Raw genomic sequence first — 16855 nt, 5'->3', positions numbered from 1 at the left:
TGCAATGTTTGGGGAAGAGACCGGGGTTAATGTGCAAGGAACAGTAAGGACTAGAAAAGGGAAACTGGAAAGCTCTCATAGCTCCATAGGGTCCTTTGTGGGGGGGACTGTATGTTACCTTTCCATTGCTGTGACAAAATGCATGACATACAACACTTAGAGGAAAATGTTTATTTTGGCTCACAGTTTCAGTCTATGGTCAGTTGGCTTTAAGGCAGAAACATGGCAGAATGGCACGGAAGAAGAAAGCTGATCATTTCATGGCCACCAGTAAGCATACAGAGGGTGAAAAAGCTAGTCAGAGGGGAATAGGTCTAGATAAGAATATACCCTTCCAAGTAACTCCCCCAGTGACCTGTGTGCTCCAACCAGGCCCCACCACCTAACAGTACTTTCAGCTCTGAATGGATTAATCCACTGATGAGATTAGTTGCCCCATGATCTAATCACTTTTTCAAAACCTCACCTCTAAACACATGAGCCTTTTGGGGAACATTTTTTAAATCAAAACTACAACAGGGACAGTCATTCTTTTACTTCAAAATATAAGATCCAGAACATTAGCCAAGTACTTAGTCTAACCAAGATTTAAAGTCACATGGTGAAGCAAAGTAGTTTTCTCCTAAACAATTTACTTAAAATCATGCATTCTATTTGTGTGAAAATTAACACCAAATTGAAAAATGCTTTACACTTTCAATGTAGAAATAGTTTTGTTCCTGAGTTCTGGTCCTGAGGATGATAAATAAATACAATGAGTTATGTTTTTTTATTTGACCAGACCAAGCAATGGAGTACTCTTAATTGAGTTGTATTTAATTGATGGGAAACAATGCTACATTAGAATTAATGTAAGAACTTCAGGATATGTTGTGATATGCATGCATTTAAAAGTTAGATTCAAAGGGCTAAGGGTGTAGCTCAGTGGTAGAGTACTTGCCTAGCATGTACAAGACCCTGGATTCCATCCCCAGGTCTGAACCCTCCCGCAAATTTCCATTCAGCAGCCTCACTTTCAACTCCAGGGATGGAAGTGGGGGAACACATTCTTCAGACTGCATTTGACATGTTTGGTTAATAATGAGGTTCTTTTGCCCATAGCAAGGTAATGCAAAACTTTAGTACTTAGTAGGGTATAATATGACATCTGCATAAAAGGAGTAATACCTCAGCTAGTAGGGCAGAAAATCATATGCTGTATGTGCAGGTTTTACTGTTGCTCAGGCTTAGTGTTATTTTTCAAGTTTTAGTTTCTTTCATACTGTGCATTTATTTCCCTTTGATGTACTCATGGATATGTTCCTTAACTAAGCTATTTTTTGTTTTTGGTACTGGAGATCCAACTCGGGTCCTTGCGCTTGCGCAGCAGGCAGTGAAACCACTGAGCTAAATCCCCGGCCCTTAACTAAGCTATTTTAAGTGTAAACTTAATTCTTAGTTCTTTATCCTCAGTTTCATTCTGCTAGGTGAAATGCACTCAGACAGACATTCCTTCAGTTTGAATGATTACTGATGAATGAGGCTTCACTACTGATCCAGATCATTAAAAAAGGCTTTTTACCAAAAAAAGGCTTTTTATGCATAAGTATAAAAATATTTTATTTTGTGAAGCTTTCACTTTTGAAGTACTTTCTTGAAAGGAATGTCAACAGAAAATTAAAGAAGTTTCAAAATGTCCCATTAGACAATGACTTGTGGGGAAGATGAAATGGCTTTTAATTGTTACATTACTGGAAATCTTTGTGGTAATATGGGAAAGTATAAACTAACTCCAAAAAACCCTCAGTTTTCCCTGATACCACTGGTGTAAAGTTACAAATTAATGTTACTTTTGAAGGCTAATTTGATTTTATGGAAATGTAATGAATATTTATGAAGCACCTACTAGATCCCTCATTATCTAGTCCAGTTCATTGCTCCCTAACAAGCAATCCCAGTTGATCTTGTCTGTTCTGTGGTGTATGTATGTGGGAGATGATGTTTGTACTCTTGGTTAGTGTGCTTGTGAGGTAGCCTGGAGAAGTCTTGTCTACTTTTGGTCACTTGGTTGGCTTTATAAGGCATTGCAGAAAGCAGACAGGCAACCGCAGGTCTGCCAGAAGCATTTCTTCTTTGAAGACATTCTGAAGGGTCATCTTCTTGGGGGGCATTGCTTTGCTTAATTGATGAATTCTTTTTGATGTAAAAGTAGGACACAGAATTTCAACCAGCCCTGTAGAAATTGCACTCTGGTCTCTGACTTCACACTGTCATCTAGCTGGCATTCTTTATGACTGAGGTTATCTTAAAACAAAAAAGGGAGGAAAGCTTTCCTATGCTTTGGATAGGAGACAAATTTGCTTTGGTAGAATTTGTGGCTGAGGAAAGCAGAAAGGGCCTGGCTGAAGAAGACGTATGTCACCACTAGCCACCAAGTTAAGTTGTGGAGCCCAAAGGTGACAGCCATGGAAATGTAGATCATTAGCTCTGCTAAGTAATTAGGGGAAGAAACATATTCAAACCAGTCTCCAAAAGGGATCCTGTGGTTGCAGTGAATAACCACTCCTGAAATGATAAAAGATGGCTTTGTGAGCATGTGAAGTCTTGAAAGTTTTACTTTACCCCCTAAATCATTTTGCTTATTTAAAGAAGAGTTTCACACACCTGTGTGCAAACCACCATCCTGTCACACTTCCACTGACAATCTACTATGTATCAGAAAGTCACGTGCTGAGGTTACATTGTCACTGTTCAGGAGCAAAAAGGACAGCCAGTTCTTCCAGCAACCTTCCACACCAGCCGCTAAGAGCTCAGACTGTGGAGTTAGGCCACCTGAGGTCAAACGTTGGCTCTCCTGCTTACTAGCCATGTAACTTCAGGTAACTACCTCATTTTCCCCATCTGTAAAATGATGATTAGACTATACTCATCTCATGTGGGAATTGTGAAGTGGTAGCATTTACAACAGGGCTTCACACAACAGGCACTGGATAAATATTAAATAATACATTTCCATTTTTAGTATTTCAAATAGCTGAGTGGAAACTACCTGTGATAAGTCAATATAAGCTAACTAGAAGGTCAAGCTGGTTTTGCTTGGCTGGCATGATACTAACTCTCCAGTAATATGAGCTCTCATATGTGGATCAATACACCTGTGCTGTGCAGTCCCCAAATGTGGGCACAGTACAGACTCACAGCTGTCAGGGCTGGTAGGGCCAGAGAGATTGTCAGAGAATGGCTTATTTTATAGATGGGAAGATCTAGCTGCAGAGAGGTGTCTTGTCAAAAATGAGTATCTGACAGAGATTAGTTAACTAGGGGAGGAAGGAAAGAATAAAGGAACACAGAGAACTAACTTCTGAGGTTTACCGACTGCATGCCGAGGTTATAAAAGAGATCTCACCTGCTTTGTTTCTCCTGAGCTTGCCGAGAATGACGTGGCACTTATACTGGTGGACAGATGACCAGATAAACATCATCATCCCAAGGATGTGGAACCACCGTGCTTGCATTAATGGATTTTTCCCTACTATATACACTATGGAAATAAGAATTATCTTATTAGCCAGCTCTGCAAAATTTCAGAGGCTTGGGGAATTTAAAAAAATCATACTACTCTGGTGTAATTTTGTTATGGTTTGTATCTAGATGTCCCCCTCCCCCTCCCCACCAAAAAAAGCCTTATGTAGTCACAGGTGGGGCTTTTTCAGAGGTGACTGGATCTAGAATGTGTGATTGATTCATGGTGCAATGCTAGGATTAAGGGTGAGTGATACTAAATCAGTTCACTGATTGGTTTAGTATCACCCCAATATCAGTAGCCTGGGTACAATATAAGGGACAGAAAGAGGCTTGTCTTATCCCTCACTTGCTTTGCTATCTTATGGCTGCCACGGACTGTTTCTCTTCTGCAATGCCTGTCTGCTATGCCACCCTGCCTTGGAGCCAGCTGATTATGGAGTGAAACCTCTAAGAACTGTGAGCTGAAAAAAACCTTTCCTCCTTTAACTCTCGGTGTCAAGTATATTGTCTTAGCATTGAGAAAAGTAACTAAGATAAATTTCCACTAGACTAGGGAGGTATGTTCCTCAGACAGGCACAGCTTCAGTAACTGGCAGCAGAGAAGTTCATGTTGATATCCTCTTGTTCCTCCTTCAAATACTTTAGGCACCATCTCCTTCAAATGTTCAGCTCCATTTTGTGTGATCTGCTCTTGTGTGTGATGAGACTCCCTTGTGTTTCCACTGCTAAGTCCCATTTTAAGTCTCCTTACGTTTAACTGTCAGGAGAACACTTTCTAAAGAAATCTCTCTCTGAGCTATCATCCTTAGCCCAGGTAAGGAGATCCTGGATGCAGAATGCAGAGTTGTCTGGTGCTGGCCAGTGAAGAAAGTCCTCACAGGTAAAGTCAGAGAGAAGGACTTATTACAAAGACTTATTACAAAGAACAGAAACACAAACCACAAGATGAACAATGGTTTCTCTTTCTGGATTAGAGAGATCCTCGTCTGGCATAGCATTTCCTGTATTACCTTTTTCCTTCTCCTCTGGCTACCAGGAAGGAAAGAAGGCAGCAGCCCACAGGAGGACATGAAGAGCATGCCACTGGCATCAGAAAAGCCACAGAAGGCCTCCCTATGACCAGCAGGATACAGCTGGCCTAGTCCATCTTCACTGAGGAGACAAAATTGTACATGGATAATACAGAAGAGTCTGGGATTCTGGAACCAAGAAGGAACCCCCGAAAGGTAAATTCAAGCAGGAGAACCAAGGATCGTCTTGTTTCCTAGGAACTTTTACAGGTGAGAGTCAGTGAGGATAGCTAATTACTAGTGAGAGCCCACCTGTGTCAATTTCTGCTGTCATCTTTTTAGTGTTCACTAAAAAGTTATATTTTTATAAGTTAAAAATAAGCAAAATATGAAAAATATAGTTTCAAATCTGATAGGCTTCAAAAGCAAGTAACTATAGGACTGAAAGTTAAAGTGAGCACCTAGGAGTTCACATCACTAACTACCATGTCCTCTACTCTATATGCAGAGGCATCACCTATGAGGAAACAAGAATTTGTAAGACTAAGGCCAGAATTACAATGCAGGGAAGAGAAGGGAAGGTGCATAAGCATACATTTATTCACTAATTACTGGGTGTCTGCTAAGCCCAGCTCTGCTGTAGGGACAAAGAATAAAGCAGCAAGCTAGGCAACATCCTAGATCTTAAGAAGCTTTGTTCTGGTTTACAGACCTTTTCACTTTCATATGGACCCTGAGAAATAAGTCTGTGCTCCTGTTTATGGAAGGAAATTCTGAGGTCAGAGAGATTCAGTAAGGCAGACGCAGGCCCTATGGATCCCCAAGCCCATGGTATTTCTATTAGACTCTGCAGCTGGCAAATCGCCCAATGAGTCTTCTCTCAAAGAATTACTGAAAATAGCTCTCCCTAAATCATCCCAAATGACCCCATATGACCCTTTGTTTATTTTGGTACCAGGGATTGAACTCGGGACCTCACAGTTTTGAGGCAGGCACTGGAACCACTGAGCTAAATCCCCAGCCCATCCAGATGACCTTCTGACATAAAAAAGAAAACAGATTCAGAAAAGTATTTAGAAAGTGCTTTGTGTGGGCACTTTGGCTGCCTCTCCTTGACTTTTTTATGAGGGAAGGAAGGATATGCAGTGTCAACAGAAGCTGACAGACTGAAAGCTAGTAGGTTACCAAAGAACTCTAGAAAGTTCCTTGGGTAAGAAACCAGGAATGACAGCTCATGCCTTGGTATTGGTAGAATGCGTGAATGCCACAGCTGAAAACCCAGGGAGGAAAAACTAACTTGAGTAAGTGCAGAGGAATTAGATGGAGAGATGCTGGCTGAGTGGCTGTGGCCAACAAGTAATTCATGAATTGAGCAATAATCCCTATTATAAAATCTTTTCTCTAGAGGGCCGGAGATTTGGCTCAGTGGTTCCGCCACCTGCCTGGCAAGTGCAAGGTTCTGAGTTCGATCCCCGGTACCAAAAAAAAAAAAATCTTTCCTCTAGAGACTGGGTTTGTAGCTCAGTGGTAGAGTTTACCTAGTATGTTCGAGACCCTGGGTTCAGGTTCTAGCAACCCCACCAAAAAAAAAATCCCAAACCAAAACCTACAACTTTCCTCTAACCAAAGAGGCTGTATTCAATAGAGAAAGGACCTTAAGGAGCACTGATTTCTCATGCCAGAATGAGACCTGAGGGGGAGGGAGGCTCACTCAGTGAGTGTTGGGAATATCTAGATCTTGATTGATCTCAATTTACAAGGACTAATGGGGCAACATTAGGAAAGATGAAGCCTAGGGCTCACAGAAAATGGTCAGGAAAGATCTATAGTGCCTAGGCTTAAGAATGCCAAGGTCAAGTTAACCTCTGCCCTAAAAACCCAATCACCCAAAATGATTTGAATTCTTTATAATACATATACACTGTTTTTACAAAAATGACATTCACTTAGGTAGACCCCCGCAGCCCCTAAATAAAGCAATAAACCACTTCTTTTCTTTCTCAGAAACAGAAGTTTGGCTTCCCTCTTCCTGGCTACAGAGACCTTTGAAACATTAAGTCCTCTTCCCTGCATGAGGCACAGCTTTGGTATAAGGGGAGCAATCACAAGAGCAAATGGCAATGAAACGGTTCCCACTCTCTCTTCCAATCAGGACTACTCACCAGGAGCACCTCTGCTCTCCTCTTCCAGGATTTACCCTGCACTATAACTTCCCCACCTCCGCCAGGCACCCCAGGAGGCTGAGGCTCCCCAAGGCCACTTCCTTTGCTGCCCCTTTCTCCTGCTCTCGGCCACTCCCCTGCTTCCTGTTCTGCACTTGGCCACACTCCCTCCCTTGCCACAGACTAGCCCCACGTGGCTCTGCTAGCTTCAGGCCCTCCAGGGAACCCCACACCCCATTTTGTCATCCTTAAGTTGAGCCTTGTGAACATTGTACACATTACTGTCTTCACAGAAGGCATGACTGCTTATGTTGGCTTCTTTAAGGCTTTAGCAATTACAGTTGATATACATATATGTTGGGCATGTTGACATTTTACATTGACTACTGGAGTCTAAGAAGCTTGAATGCAAAGTAGGTTGGGACAACTCCTAATTCTGGACTCCTGAGTGCTGTGTGGAGCCACGGCCTCATACAGCCTGTGCTCGCAGAGCCAGCGCCGAGGCAGGGGCCACTCACCATTCCTGCCATCCATTGGCACTTCGCTGATCACAGTCAGGCCGACGAGGACATAATAGACAAGGCCAAAACAATACTGCACAACATGGATCACGGCATTGGAGAAGACGCTGACATAGAAGCACTCGAAGAGTCTCCGCCAGCTGTGAAGCCACAGGAATAGGAGTACCAAGAAGACAGACAATGCCAGCTCACCACCTATAATTCAGAAGGCCACATGTTCAGCATCTCTCTTCTGGAGTTAAACCAAAGTTTTTTTCCCCCTACTATTAAACAAAGTATTAAATATGATTAGTTATGAAACTGCTTAAAAATCATCCAGTCTTAACACTTTCCTCTTTTAACTTTAATTTTTTTAAATGAATTTTATTGGTATATTTTAGGTATACAATATAATGACATTCATCATTGGGAAATTTGGACCTTTACATAATCTCTCTTGGTTCTTATTTTTTCCCCATTCCCCTGCCCTCCCTTCAACACCTCCATTCCTCCCTATTTACAAAGACTTTGTTTCCATTTTTTTCATTTTCTCATATTAATTCCATTCCCCTACCCCTCCCACTTCCCCTTCCCCTTTGCCCCTTTTCTTCCTATTTCACATTATCTATTATACCTTTTAGTCCTTATTGACACTTTCAGTTTCTCACACTAGAGAAACTATTGGTATTTACACATGTGTGTCCTATTTATTTCATTTAAGAGTATGGCCTCAATATGCATCCATTTTAGCAATAAATGTCTCTAATTTCTCATTTTTTATGGCTGAGTAGTACTCCATTTTATTAAAAAAACACATTTTCTTTATACAGTCTCCAGCTGATGGGCAATTGGGCTGCTTCCAAGTTTTAGCTATTACAAATTGTGGTGCTATGAACATGGATGCACATATATCACTGTGGTATGATTCTTTTAATTCTTTGGGGAAGATCCCCAGCAGGGGAATAGCTGGGTCAAATGGGACTTGCAGTCCTAGCTCTTTGAGGTATCTCCATACTGATTTCCACAGTGGTTGCACCAGTCTACACTCTCACCAGCAGTGGAGCAGGGTTCCTCTTTCCCCACACCCCTGCCAGCATTTGTTATTGACTGATTTCTTGATAGCAGCTGTTCTTTCTGGGGTGAGGTGGAATCTCAGCCTCATTTTCATTTGCATCTCTTGAATGACCAATGATGTTGAACATTTTTTTCATATGTTTATTTGCTGTTCATTTCAGATGCCCATTTTTGGATTGGGTCTTTAAATTTGGGAGGTCTGATTCTTAAATTTCTTTGTAGATTCTAGATAGTAGACCTTTGTCTGAGGGACAGCTGGTGAAAATTTTTTCCCACATTGTAGGTTGTCTCTTCACACTGTTGGTGGTATCTCTTGCTGTGCAGAAGCTTTTTAATAAGAAGAGATAGAGATCCCACTTGTTGATTGTTTGTGCTAGTTCACGGGCAACTGAGGTTCTGTTCATAAAATCTTTTCCTACACCGATGTCTTCAAGGGTTCTAGCTAACCTCTGTTCCAACTGGTTCAGAGTTTCTGTTTTAATATTTAGATCTTTAATCCATTTCGATTTTAGTTTAGTGCATGGTGAGAGATATAGGTCTAGTTTTAATCTTTGGCAAGTTGAAACCCAATTTTTCCAGCACCATTTATTAAAGAGACTATCTTTCCTCCAGTGAGGGTGTTTGGCTCCTTTATCAAAGATGAGATGGCTGAGTGTGTCTGGCATTGTTTCTGCATCTTCTAATCTGTTCCACTGGTCCTCAGGTCTATTTCTTTGCCAGTACCATGCTGTTCTTATCACAGTAGCTTTGTAGTATAGTTGCAAGTTGGGGGTTGTTATACTCCCTGCCATGTCTCTGTTGCCTAGAATTGCTTTTGGTACTCTAGGTCTCTTCTTGTTTCAAATGAATTTTTGGATTGTTTTCTTAAGGTCCATGAAGTATGCTGCTGGGATTTCAATTGGGATTGCACTGAATCTATATAGCAGTTTTGGAAGTATGGCCATTTTCACTATATTAATCCTTCCTACCCAGGAGCAGGGGATGTCTGTCCATTTTCTGATATCACCTTCAATCTCTCTTTTCAGAGTGCCATAGGTTTCAGAGAAGAGGTCTTTGATTTCTTTTGTTATGTTGATTCCTAGGTATTTCAGTTTTTTGGATGCTATTGTGAAAGGAATTATTTGCCCGATTTCTCTCTCAGTGAGTCTGTTGTTCGTGTAGAGGAAAGCTAATGATTTTTGTGTGCTGACCTTGTATACAGCTACTTGACTGAATTTGGTTATTAAGTCTAGAAGACTTTTGGTGGAGTTCTTGGGGTCTTCTATGTAGAGTATCATGTCATCTGCAAATGATGACAATTTGACTTCTTCATTTCCTATCTTTATTCCTTTTATTTCTTTCTCTTATCTAATTGCTGTGGCTAATGTTTCCAGAACTATATTGAACAGGAGTGGTGATAGTGGACATCCTTGTCCTGTTCCTGATATTAGTGTGAAGGATTTCAGTTTTTGACCATTTATATGATATTGACTGTTGGTTTTTCATAGATGGCTTTTATCAGATTGAGGTAGAGACCATTTATTCCAATTTTTTGTAGGGTTTTTATCATAAATGCGTGTTGGATTTTGTTGAATGCTTTACCTTCCTCTTTTTAGCAGTGAGGACATGGGTCAGTTGAAACCATGGAATTTGGCTCAAGATTATGCAGTAAATTAGTGATAGAGCAGGGCAAACAGCCATCTTGGCTCTGCTGCACCATGTGAAAGCCTCCCAGGGTATGTCACTGAGAAGGGGGCTCCACTCAGAACTCAGGGTCTGTGAGTGTCTGGCTCATGGTACAGCTGGATGCAACTAGGAAGAGTTCCCAGCTGGCCTCAGAACAATCCTACCTAGTGGAATTCCCAAGTATCCACAGAGGTAGAGGCAGGAATAAAAACACAGTTATGCATTTCTTTCCATACTGAAACAAAAAAGAGAAGGGCTTGGGGTATAGCTCAGGGGTAGAGCACTTCACTAGCACGCATGAGTCCCTGGGTTCATGCCTACTGAACACCTGAAAAACAACAAAAGCTTTCAGGGTGACAGTGAGCCCTGAAATCTACCTTCCTGCCAGTTTCTTATCCCTTGGTCACCACAAAAGTCTGAAAATAACTTTATTTTTAAGATAACATAAAACCTAGATTTTCTTTTTTTAAAAATGAGTAACACACAAGTCATAAGGCTACAGCAATGCATCTGACCCAATGAACCAACACTCAGATTAAGAAACGGAACATGGCCGGCATCCCTAATGTTCCTACCCAAGTACCACTCCCTCCTTCCCCCACCACAAGGCTACCTACCCCTGTCCTGACTTCTGTCAATGCAGATTAGCTTTGCTCTTTTTATATTTTCAATAAATTAACCTAGTTGTTAACTCTTTAGGAACAGATTAAAACAAACCCTCCCCAGCAAACAGTCCAAGCACTGATGTTTTAATGAGCGAGGGATGATTCGCTGTGGTACCTCCCTCCCAGCAAGATGTGCGTGGGTTTGTCCATTCTCCCTCTCTTTCTGTTTCTCTCTCTGCAGATTAATGGGTTTCATTTTGGCAGATTTGTACGTGCATGTAACATACTTTAATCATTCCCCATAACACCCCACATCCCGCCTTCCCCCTAGTTTCATATATAAGTTTTCTCTACTGATTCTTTCCCTTTTTTTTTTTTTTTTTGCAGCAAATTCTTTGTTGTACAGAAAAGGATTGTTCCTAGGGAGCTGGTGGTTTGGCTGCTGGAACAAAGGATAGAGACAAGGACAGAGAACAATTTGTTTCTAATTGTGCCTGACCTTAACTGAGGCCACAGCATGGCTTTCACCTTCAATTTTTATTTGCTTATTTGAGATGAGGTCTTGCTTTGTTGACAGGGCTGGTCCTGAATTCCTGGGCTCAAGTGACTCTCCTGCTTCAGCCTCCTGAGTGGCTGGGGCCACAGGTGTGCCCCACCACATCTGCTCTGGTTCCTTATTTAAAAACTGTTCTGCATATCCCTTATCTGCTGCTGAATGTGGCATATTTAAAGACCATTTTGTAAAAATCTGGCCCAAGTAATAGTAAATAACCCAAACTGTATAGCATAACAAACCTTTTCACATGTTTACTAGAAACTAATTTATAATCAAATTTCCATGAGTTCTGAGACATGATTTTGGCTGAATTGTATAAATGATAAATGTTGCAAGGCAAACCTGAAGGATCCTAAAAGCTTCCTCCTCATGTGTGCAGACTTCTCCATAAATTTGTCAGCAGTGCTGTACTAAAAATATTGAGGGACAACAGCCAGTCCTGGTCACTGCTCTGTGCTTGGGGGAAGTCAGGATTGGAGCGCTAACTGTGGGCTTGCCACAGTCTCGGTGAGGACTCGTGGACATCCCTGTATCCATCGAGTGGCAAAACTCTTTTGTCCTGACTTCAGGGGCCCTGGGGGGGTTGGTGCCTGAGAGAGGCAAGGATCGGAGCACAGCTGCCACAAGACAGCAGCCGGAGAACAAGCTGTAGTGCCGGGAGTGGCTGGGAGTCTTACCTTGGGACTGCGCCGCCCCAAGAATTCTGAGTAGACCATGAAGCCAGTTTGGCAAAGGCACTCCCAGGAACACAGACTGAGTAAGGAACCAAAGTAGGAAGCCATTCCACAGCACAGAGATGACATAGAAGTGAGAAAAATACCTGCAAAAGGAAAAGGAGTTAGGCTGTCACTAAGGTGGAATGGTGTTAAACTCTTACACAGGAAGATTATTTTTAGTTTCTCTATTCCCAGCTCTCAACCCAAAGTAGAGTTTAGCTTTTAAAAATAACTTGAATCCTTCATGTGTTCATATGTTTTAACATTTCCTTTTTCTTTTTTTGGTACTGCGGATCGAACTCGTGACCTTGCACTTTCGAGGCAGGCGGCAGAACCACTAAGCTAAATCCCTGGCCCTAACATTTCCTTTCCAATGTCAGCACCAGTTACCTTGTAAGAAAAAAAAAAAAAGGAGGCCTGTCTGAGATTACCAAGAACACAAGAGATCTTATTAACTTGGCCTGAGGGTCAGGGGGCAATCTCTCTTATCTCTGGTAAAAGAATTGGGCTCAAATTCCAAAAAAGAACGCCATAAGGTCTTGCAAAGAGAATCTAGGTTGTGCTAACATAAGCTAAATCTGTGAATATATCTGAGTTTTGAGCCAATACTGCAGTAGTAGCCACACAACTACTGCACAAGATTTGCACAGTCACAGACATAGGGCTAGAAGAAACCTTAAAGATTTTATGCTCCAGTGTTTTTCTGAATTATGCTGACCTAAATATAATGACAAATATTGCAATAATAAAAGTATTATTAACCATAGATAGGAACTCCTTACATTTTCTCAGACAACTATAGAGCCTACTTTGCAATGAACACATTTAGAAACTAAATATAAATACAACCAAAAAACCAATAAAATGAAATTATCGAGGTTAATTTAATGTGAAAGATGCTGACTGGTTAAAATGAAATCACCTAACGGCACACAATTGTCTCACATGTTCTTTGGAGGTCCACTTCCCTCTACTTTTCCTACTACTGGTTGAGTATTCCGTACCCTAAATGCTTGGGATCAAGTGTTTCAAACTGTATAATTTTTTTCAGAATTTGGAATATCTGCATATAAATTAATAGGTGTCTTGGGGACGAGACCTAAGTCTGAGCACTTTATGTGTCATGTGCACTCTTTGTACATATGCTGAAGATACTTTTATACAATATTTTTTAGCACACGAGTTTTGACTGTGATCTATCACATGAAGCCCAGTGTGGAATTTTTTCTACTTGGGGCATTATGTCAGCATGCAAAACGTTTTGGATACCGGAGCATTTTGGATTTTTGGATTAGCTTGCATTTTTCCTTTGTGTGAATCAATTCAAAACCTTTCTGACTCGACTGGGTACCCAGAGATCACCTGGCCTTCCCTGGTCTTCCATGGATCAATATTAAACCTCTCCTTCTGTTCTCTTTGGTCTGTGAAGAGCATGAGCTGGAGCCAAACAGGATTAAATGTAAGCTCAGGGGCTCCTCCAGATGAGCCAGTATTTGCTTGTAAGAGAACTCAACAGCCCCCCAGACCACACCCATAAGCCCAGTCTGACAAACTCTGATCTCATCTGATCAGGCACTGACCTTGAGATCCATATGGTAACAAGAAGGACAAATGGAAGTCCACAGCAGGGCTTCTTACCATTTCTTGGCAATAGGCCCCTTTATCAATCGGGCAAAGGCTACAGACCCCTCTCAAAGTGCTATTATAAGCATAAAATACATAGGAATTACAAAGTAAACCAATTACACTGATATATAGGTAATACAACTACTAAAAATCAAGTCTGTGATACAGTATTATGTATATTTCTTACATCAACAAGACAAACTGGGACAAAGTTGCAAGTACTGCTAATTCTGTTGTGATCTGTTGATTACATTTATGATTAAGGAAACGCTACATCTCAGCCGGAGGTTAGTGAAAATAATTATGTGCCTTGTTTCCATTTCCAGTTTGCCTTGCATTCTATCCAGGGGTCCTGCAACTGGTGAGCACCCCTGTAATTCAGGGAAAAAGCCTGGACAGCTCTCTTGGCCTCCAGAGCCCAATTCAGTTGCAGTGCTTTGATAGCGCTTAGAACCATTTTGAGATTTCAGAAACAGAAGTGCTTCCATATCCACTACTCTTATGGAAGTCTAGAGCTCATGTGCCAGCTCACCTATTTATTCCCTTTCTGGGAAATCAAAACTCTAAGAAGCAAAAGAAAACAAGAAAATCAACTGTAGCCTTAAAGAAAAAAAAAAAAAAACTGACCAGACATGGGCAATGGAAACAGACATTCTGGGAACTGATTTAAGGTTTTATTTTTAACTCTTTAGGAAAACAATTACAAACAAAATTACCTAAGTACCACCTTATGCACAGAAATGCGGTTTACAGCTACCTACTTGTAAGTGTTGAAATTACAGGCTTGCTTTCATCTTTAAGAGTGGTATTAAAGCCTGGGGATGTAGCTCAGTGGTAGAGCACTTGCCTAACATGTGAGGCCCTGGGCTTCATCCCCAACACTGCCAAAAAAAAAAAAAATAGTGCTATTAAAATTTGCACAAGGAAAAATATTTAAATATAAGCATGTAGGTTAAGATTACCAAATAGTTTCAAAGATGGACTAACCAAGCTCTTACTAAGCTCTTACCACCATCTGGGGATAAGTATTCTCAGTTGCTCTCTCATACATGACTCAGCTTTGCATGGTGTAAGACCATACCATGAAGCATACCACAGGTTAAGAGCTTGGGATGATCTTGATTCTGGCAGGGAGGGTCCAAGTCCCACCCACACTACCTACCAGCCCCGCACTATGTGGCAAATGACCTCTCCTGTGCCTGAGTGTGCATGTCTGTGAGCAGGAAGGACAGTGACATTTTCCTCATAGGTGTACCATAAGGATTAAATGAGCAAAGGCACTGCTGCAAGTAATAGCCATCATCTACGTGTTGGCACTTAGTCAACAGTGGTTACTGTGGCTAACAAACTACTAAGAGCTCTTTCATGTGCCCCTTGGCCAGTAATGCATTGGTTTTTTTCTCACTACAAGAATGATAAGCACATTGTCCATAGGACAGTGGAAAATACAGAGAAGTGTGAAGGATGCTACAGTCTCACTTCCACCTGTCTATTCCCCTTTTCATGTAAAAAAGAGAACAAAGTTTAAAAGGAGAGTAATATACTTTGTTCATCTTTTGGAGACATTTCCAGTTTTGATGCAAGTGCTCTTTTTTCCATCTGAATAAAAATGTGTTTCATGCTTGGCCTGGATTTGTTGTACCTTCTCCAGTACTTCAGAAATATTTACATTTAGGGAAAATGAACAGTAACCACCCCACAGCACTTTAATGCTCTAGAGGCTTTACGCTAGAATTCTGGGAGAAGAAAAAGGTGTACAGTATTTCACAAGATACTGGAGATTACAAGAAGTCCAAAGAGTACCACTGTTACAGGAATGAAGGGAAAGGCCCCAAGACTCTTTCTTGGCTGTCACACAATGACACTTGAGTTCTAACAGATTGAGAAAGAGAAGTGAGGGATGATTTTAAGTGTGCTCTTGCATCCAGGGATCCTAGCACCTTTTTCAAAATTTAGAAAATACATGTTTATAAAGTAGAAAATAACATCCTGCAATCAAATCTGATTAAGATGACAGGGATTTTTATTTAAAAAGAATGTTTAAGAAATAGGTTTGGCCAATGTCTTACAAATTTTTTCTTCCCAGCGCCTCTCATTCTTTACTGCTCAGAATGAGTTTTTCCCTCTTCAGTGTTGACACCTGATAGATCTTTCATCCACTGCATAATGGCACACACCTGTAATCCCCACACTCAGGAGGCTGAGGCAGGAGACTGCCCTGAGTTTAAGGCTAGCTTGGACAAAAAGAGAGAGACTCATCTAAAAAAAAAAAGGTAGGGCTTATCTAGGTTGAGGAACCTTTACACTTGGTCCCTTTGCTGTCTGTGGACCCAGGACCTGCTTATGGGTGTTTAAAAATCCATGATTTTTCCACTACTGTGGACTCTACCCACGGCCTTGAGCACACTTCATGTAGTTCACTCTACCAACGAGCTAAATCTTCAAACCCCTAGCGGTGTTTTAAAGATAACTCATTTTTAATCCATCAGAAACTATCAGATTCCTTCCAACTCATTTCTAAATGCGAACTTAGGGTGCATCTCAGAGACAAAAACACCGCTCTCTTTCTACTGTTAAGAATAGTATTTGGCAGCCTTCAATCCGCCAATCTCTGAGTTTTCCAATCTCTGTCCTGAATTCAAAGTAGAAAAAAGAAAAACTGCTAACAGGACTCGCAATCTCTGAATGAATTCTTTTTGATCCCAAGCACTTGCATTGAATTTGGTCTTGAAGTCTAGTGAAAGCCAAACAGATGGGGGTCGGCCTAAAACACGCCATCCTGGGCCACTTGTCGCGGTGCGGGTCCGGAGCGTCAGCGCGACCCCACCGTTGCCTGCTTTGTCCTGACCGCGAGGGGCCGGGGAGGCCAACGCGCCCGGGAGACAGAGGTGCCAAGCGCAGACCCCGCGAATTCCGGGGACCTCCGGTTGGACTGTGAGCCCCTACGTAGAGTGCGCAGGGGAGGGGAGGTGGGGACAAAGAAGGCCTGTCTGTCGCCCGGGACCGGGCCTAAATCGGATGTGCTACTTCCCGGGAGAGGCTCCGAGCAGCCTCAAGGTCCCGACCCGCGCGGTCACCGCTCGCGGCGGGCTCCCCGGGACCGCGGACGCCTCTGCTGCCCCCTGCCGGCTGCGCGGAGCAGGACCACCGCGGTTACCTCTTGGGGACATCAAAGGCGCGGTAGGCGGCTGGGCGCGCCGGCCCCACCAGCTTGGTCTTCCCGTAGCGGATCAGGTCCTGGAAGAGCGCGCAGTCCCGGAGCAGGCGGGGCGGCGCGAGCTGTAGCAGCAGGGTCAGCAGGAAGGCGGCAGCCAGCCCTAGCCACAACGCGCGCAGAGGGCTCAGCACCGAGAACGCGGCCCCCGCCCCGAGAGCCATGGCTTCCGCCCTGCCCGCCACCGCCCTCCTAGGACCTCCGCCCCCCCCCCGCCTCCACC

General features: G+C 42.4%; 1 protein-coding gene and 1 long non-coding RNA gene across 3 annotated transcripts in view; one reads left to right on the top strand and one right to left on the bottom strand.

The window, feature by feature from the left end:
• LOC147825154 (uncharacterized) overlaps positions 1–7201 on the top strand; it is a 22184-nt gene extending 14983 nt beyond the window's left edge. The window contains exons 2-3 of the long non-coding RNA XR_015441369.1: positions 4541–4784; positions 6519–7201. This is a non-coding gene — a long non-coding RNA (uncharacterized LOC147825154). The remainder of the gene's footprint in view (positions 1–4540; positions 4785–6518) is intronic.
• Srd5a3 (steroid 5 alpha-reductase 3) lies at positions 157–16855 on the bottom strand. Of its 2 annotated transcripts, XM_004849707.4 has the most exons (5): positions 16576–16855; positions 11754–11896; positions 7195–7392; positions 3386–3520; positions 157–2544 (listed from the first exon to the last, which is right to left on the bottom strand). In XM_004849707.4, exons 1-5 carry the CDS (start codon positions 16794–16796, stop codon positions 2285–2287), a joined length of 957 nt encoding a protein of 318 aa, XP_004849764.1. In that variant the 5' UTR covers positions 16797–16855; the 3' UTR covers positions 157–2284. The 2 variants fall into 2 exon arrangements, with proteins under 2 accessions (XP_004849764.1, XP_021117993.1); XM_021262334.2 differs by lacking the exon at positions 3386–3520.

The sequence above is a fragment of the Heterocephalus glaber genome, unplaced genomic scaffold (assembly GCF_053883595.1).
Source record: "Heterocephalus glaber isolate CG9 unplaced genomic scaffold, H.glaber_assembly_v1.0 deba00001509, whole genome shotgun sequence".
Taxonomy (NCBI): Eukaryota; Metazoa; Chordata; class Mammalia; order Rodentia; family Bathyergidae; genus Heterocephalus; species Heterocephalus glaber.
This window is presented reverse-complemented; position numbering and strand designations above follow the sequence as displayed.

Bases quoted from the DNA above. Each gene is read 5' to 3' on its own strand.
- Srd5a3 (XM_004849707.4), bottom strand. From the start codon at position 16,796: ATGGCTCTCGGGGCGGGGGCCGCGTTCTCGGTGCTGAGCCCTCTGCGC. The intron at 7,393-11,753 runs GTAAGACTCCCA...TCTGAATTATAG, and splicing joins TGGGGCGGCGCAGTCCCAAG to GTGGTGAGCTGGCATTGTCT. The intron at 3,521-7,194 runs GTGAGTGGCCCC...TTATTTCCATAG, and splicing joins GCCAATGGATGGCAGGAATG to TGTATATAGTAGGGAAAAAT.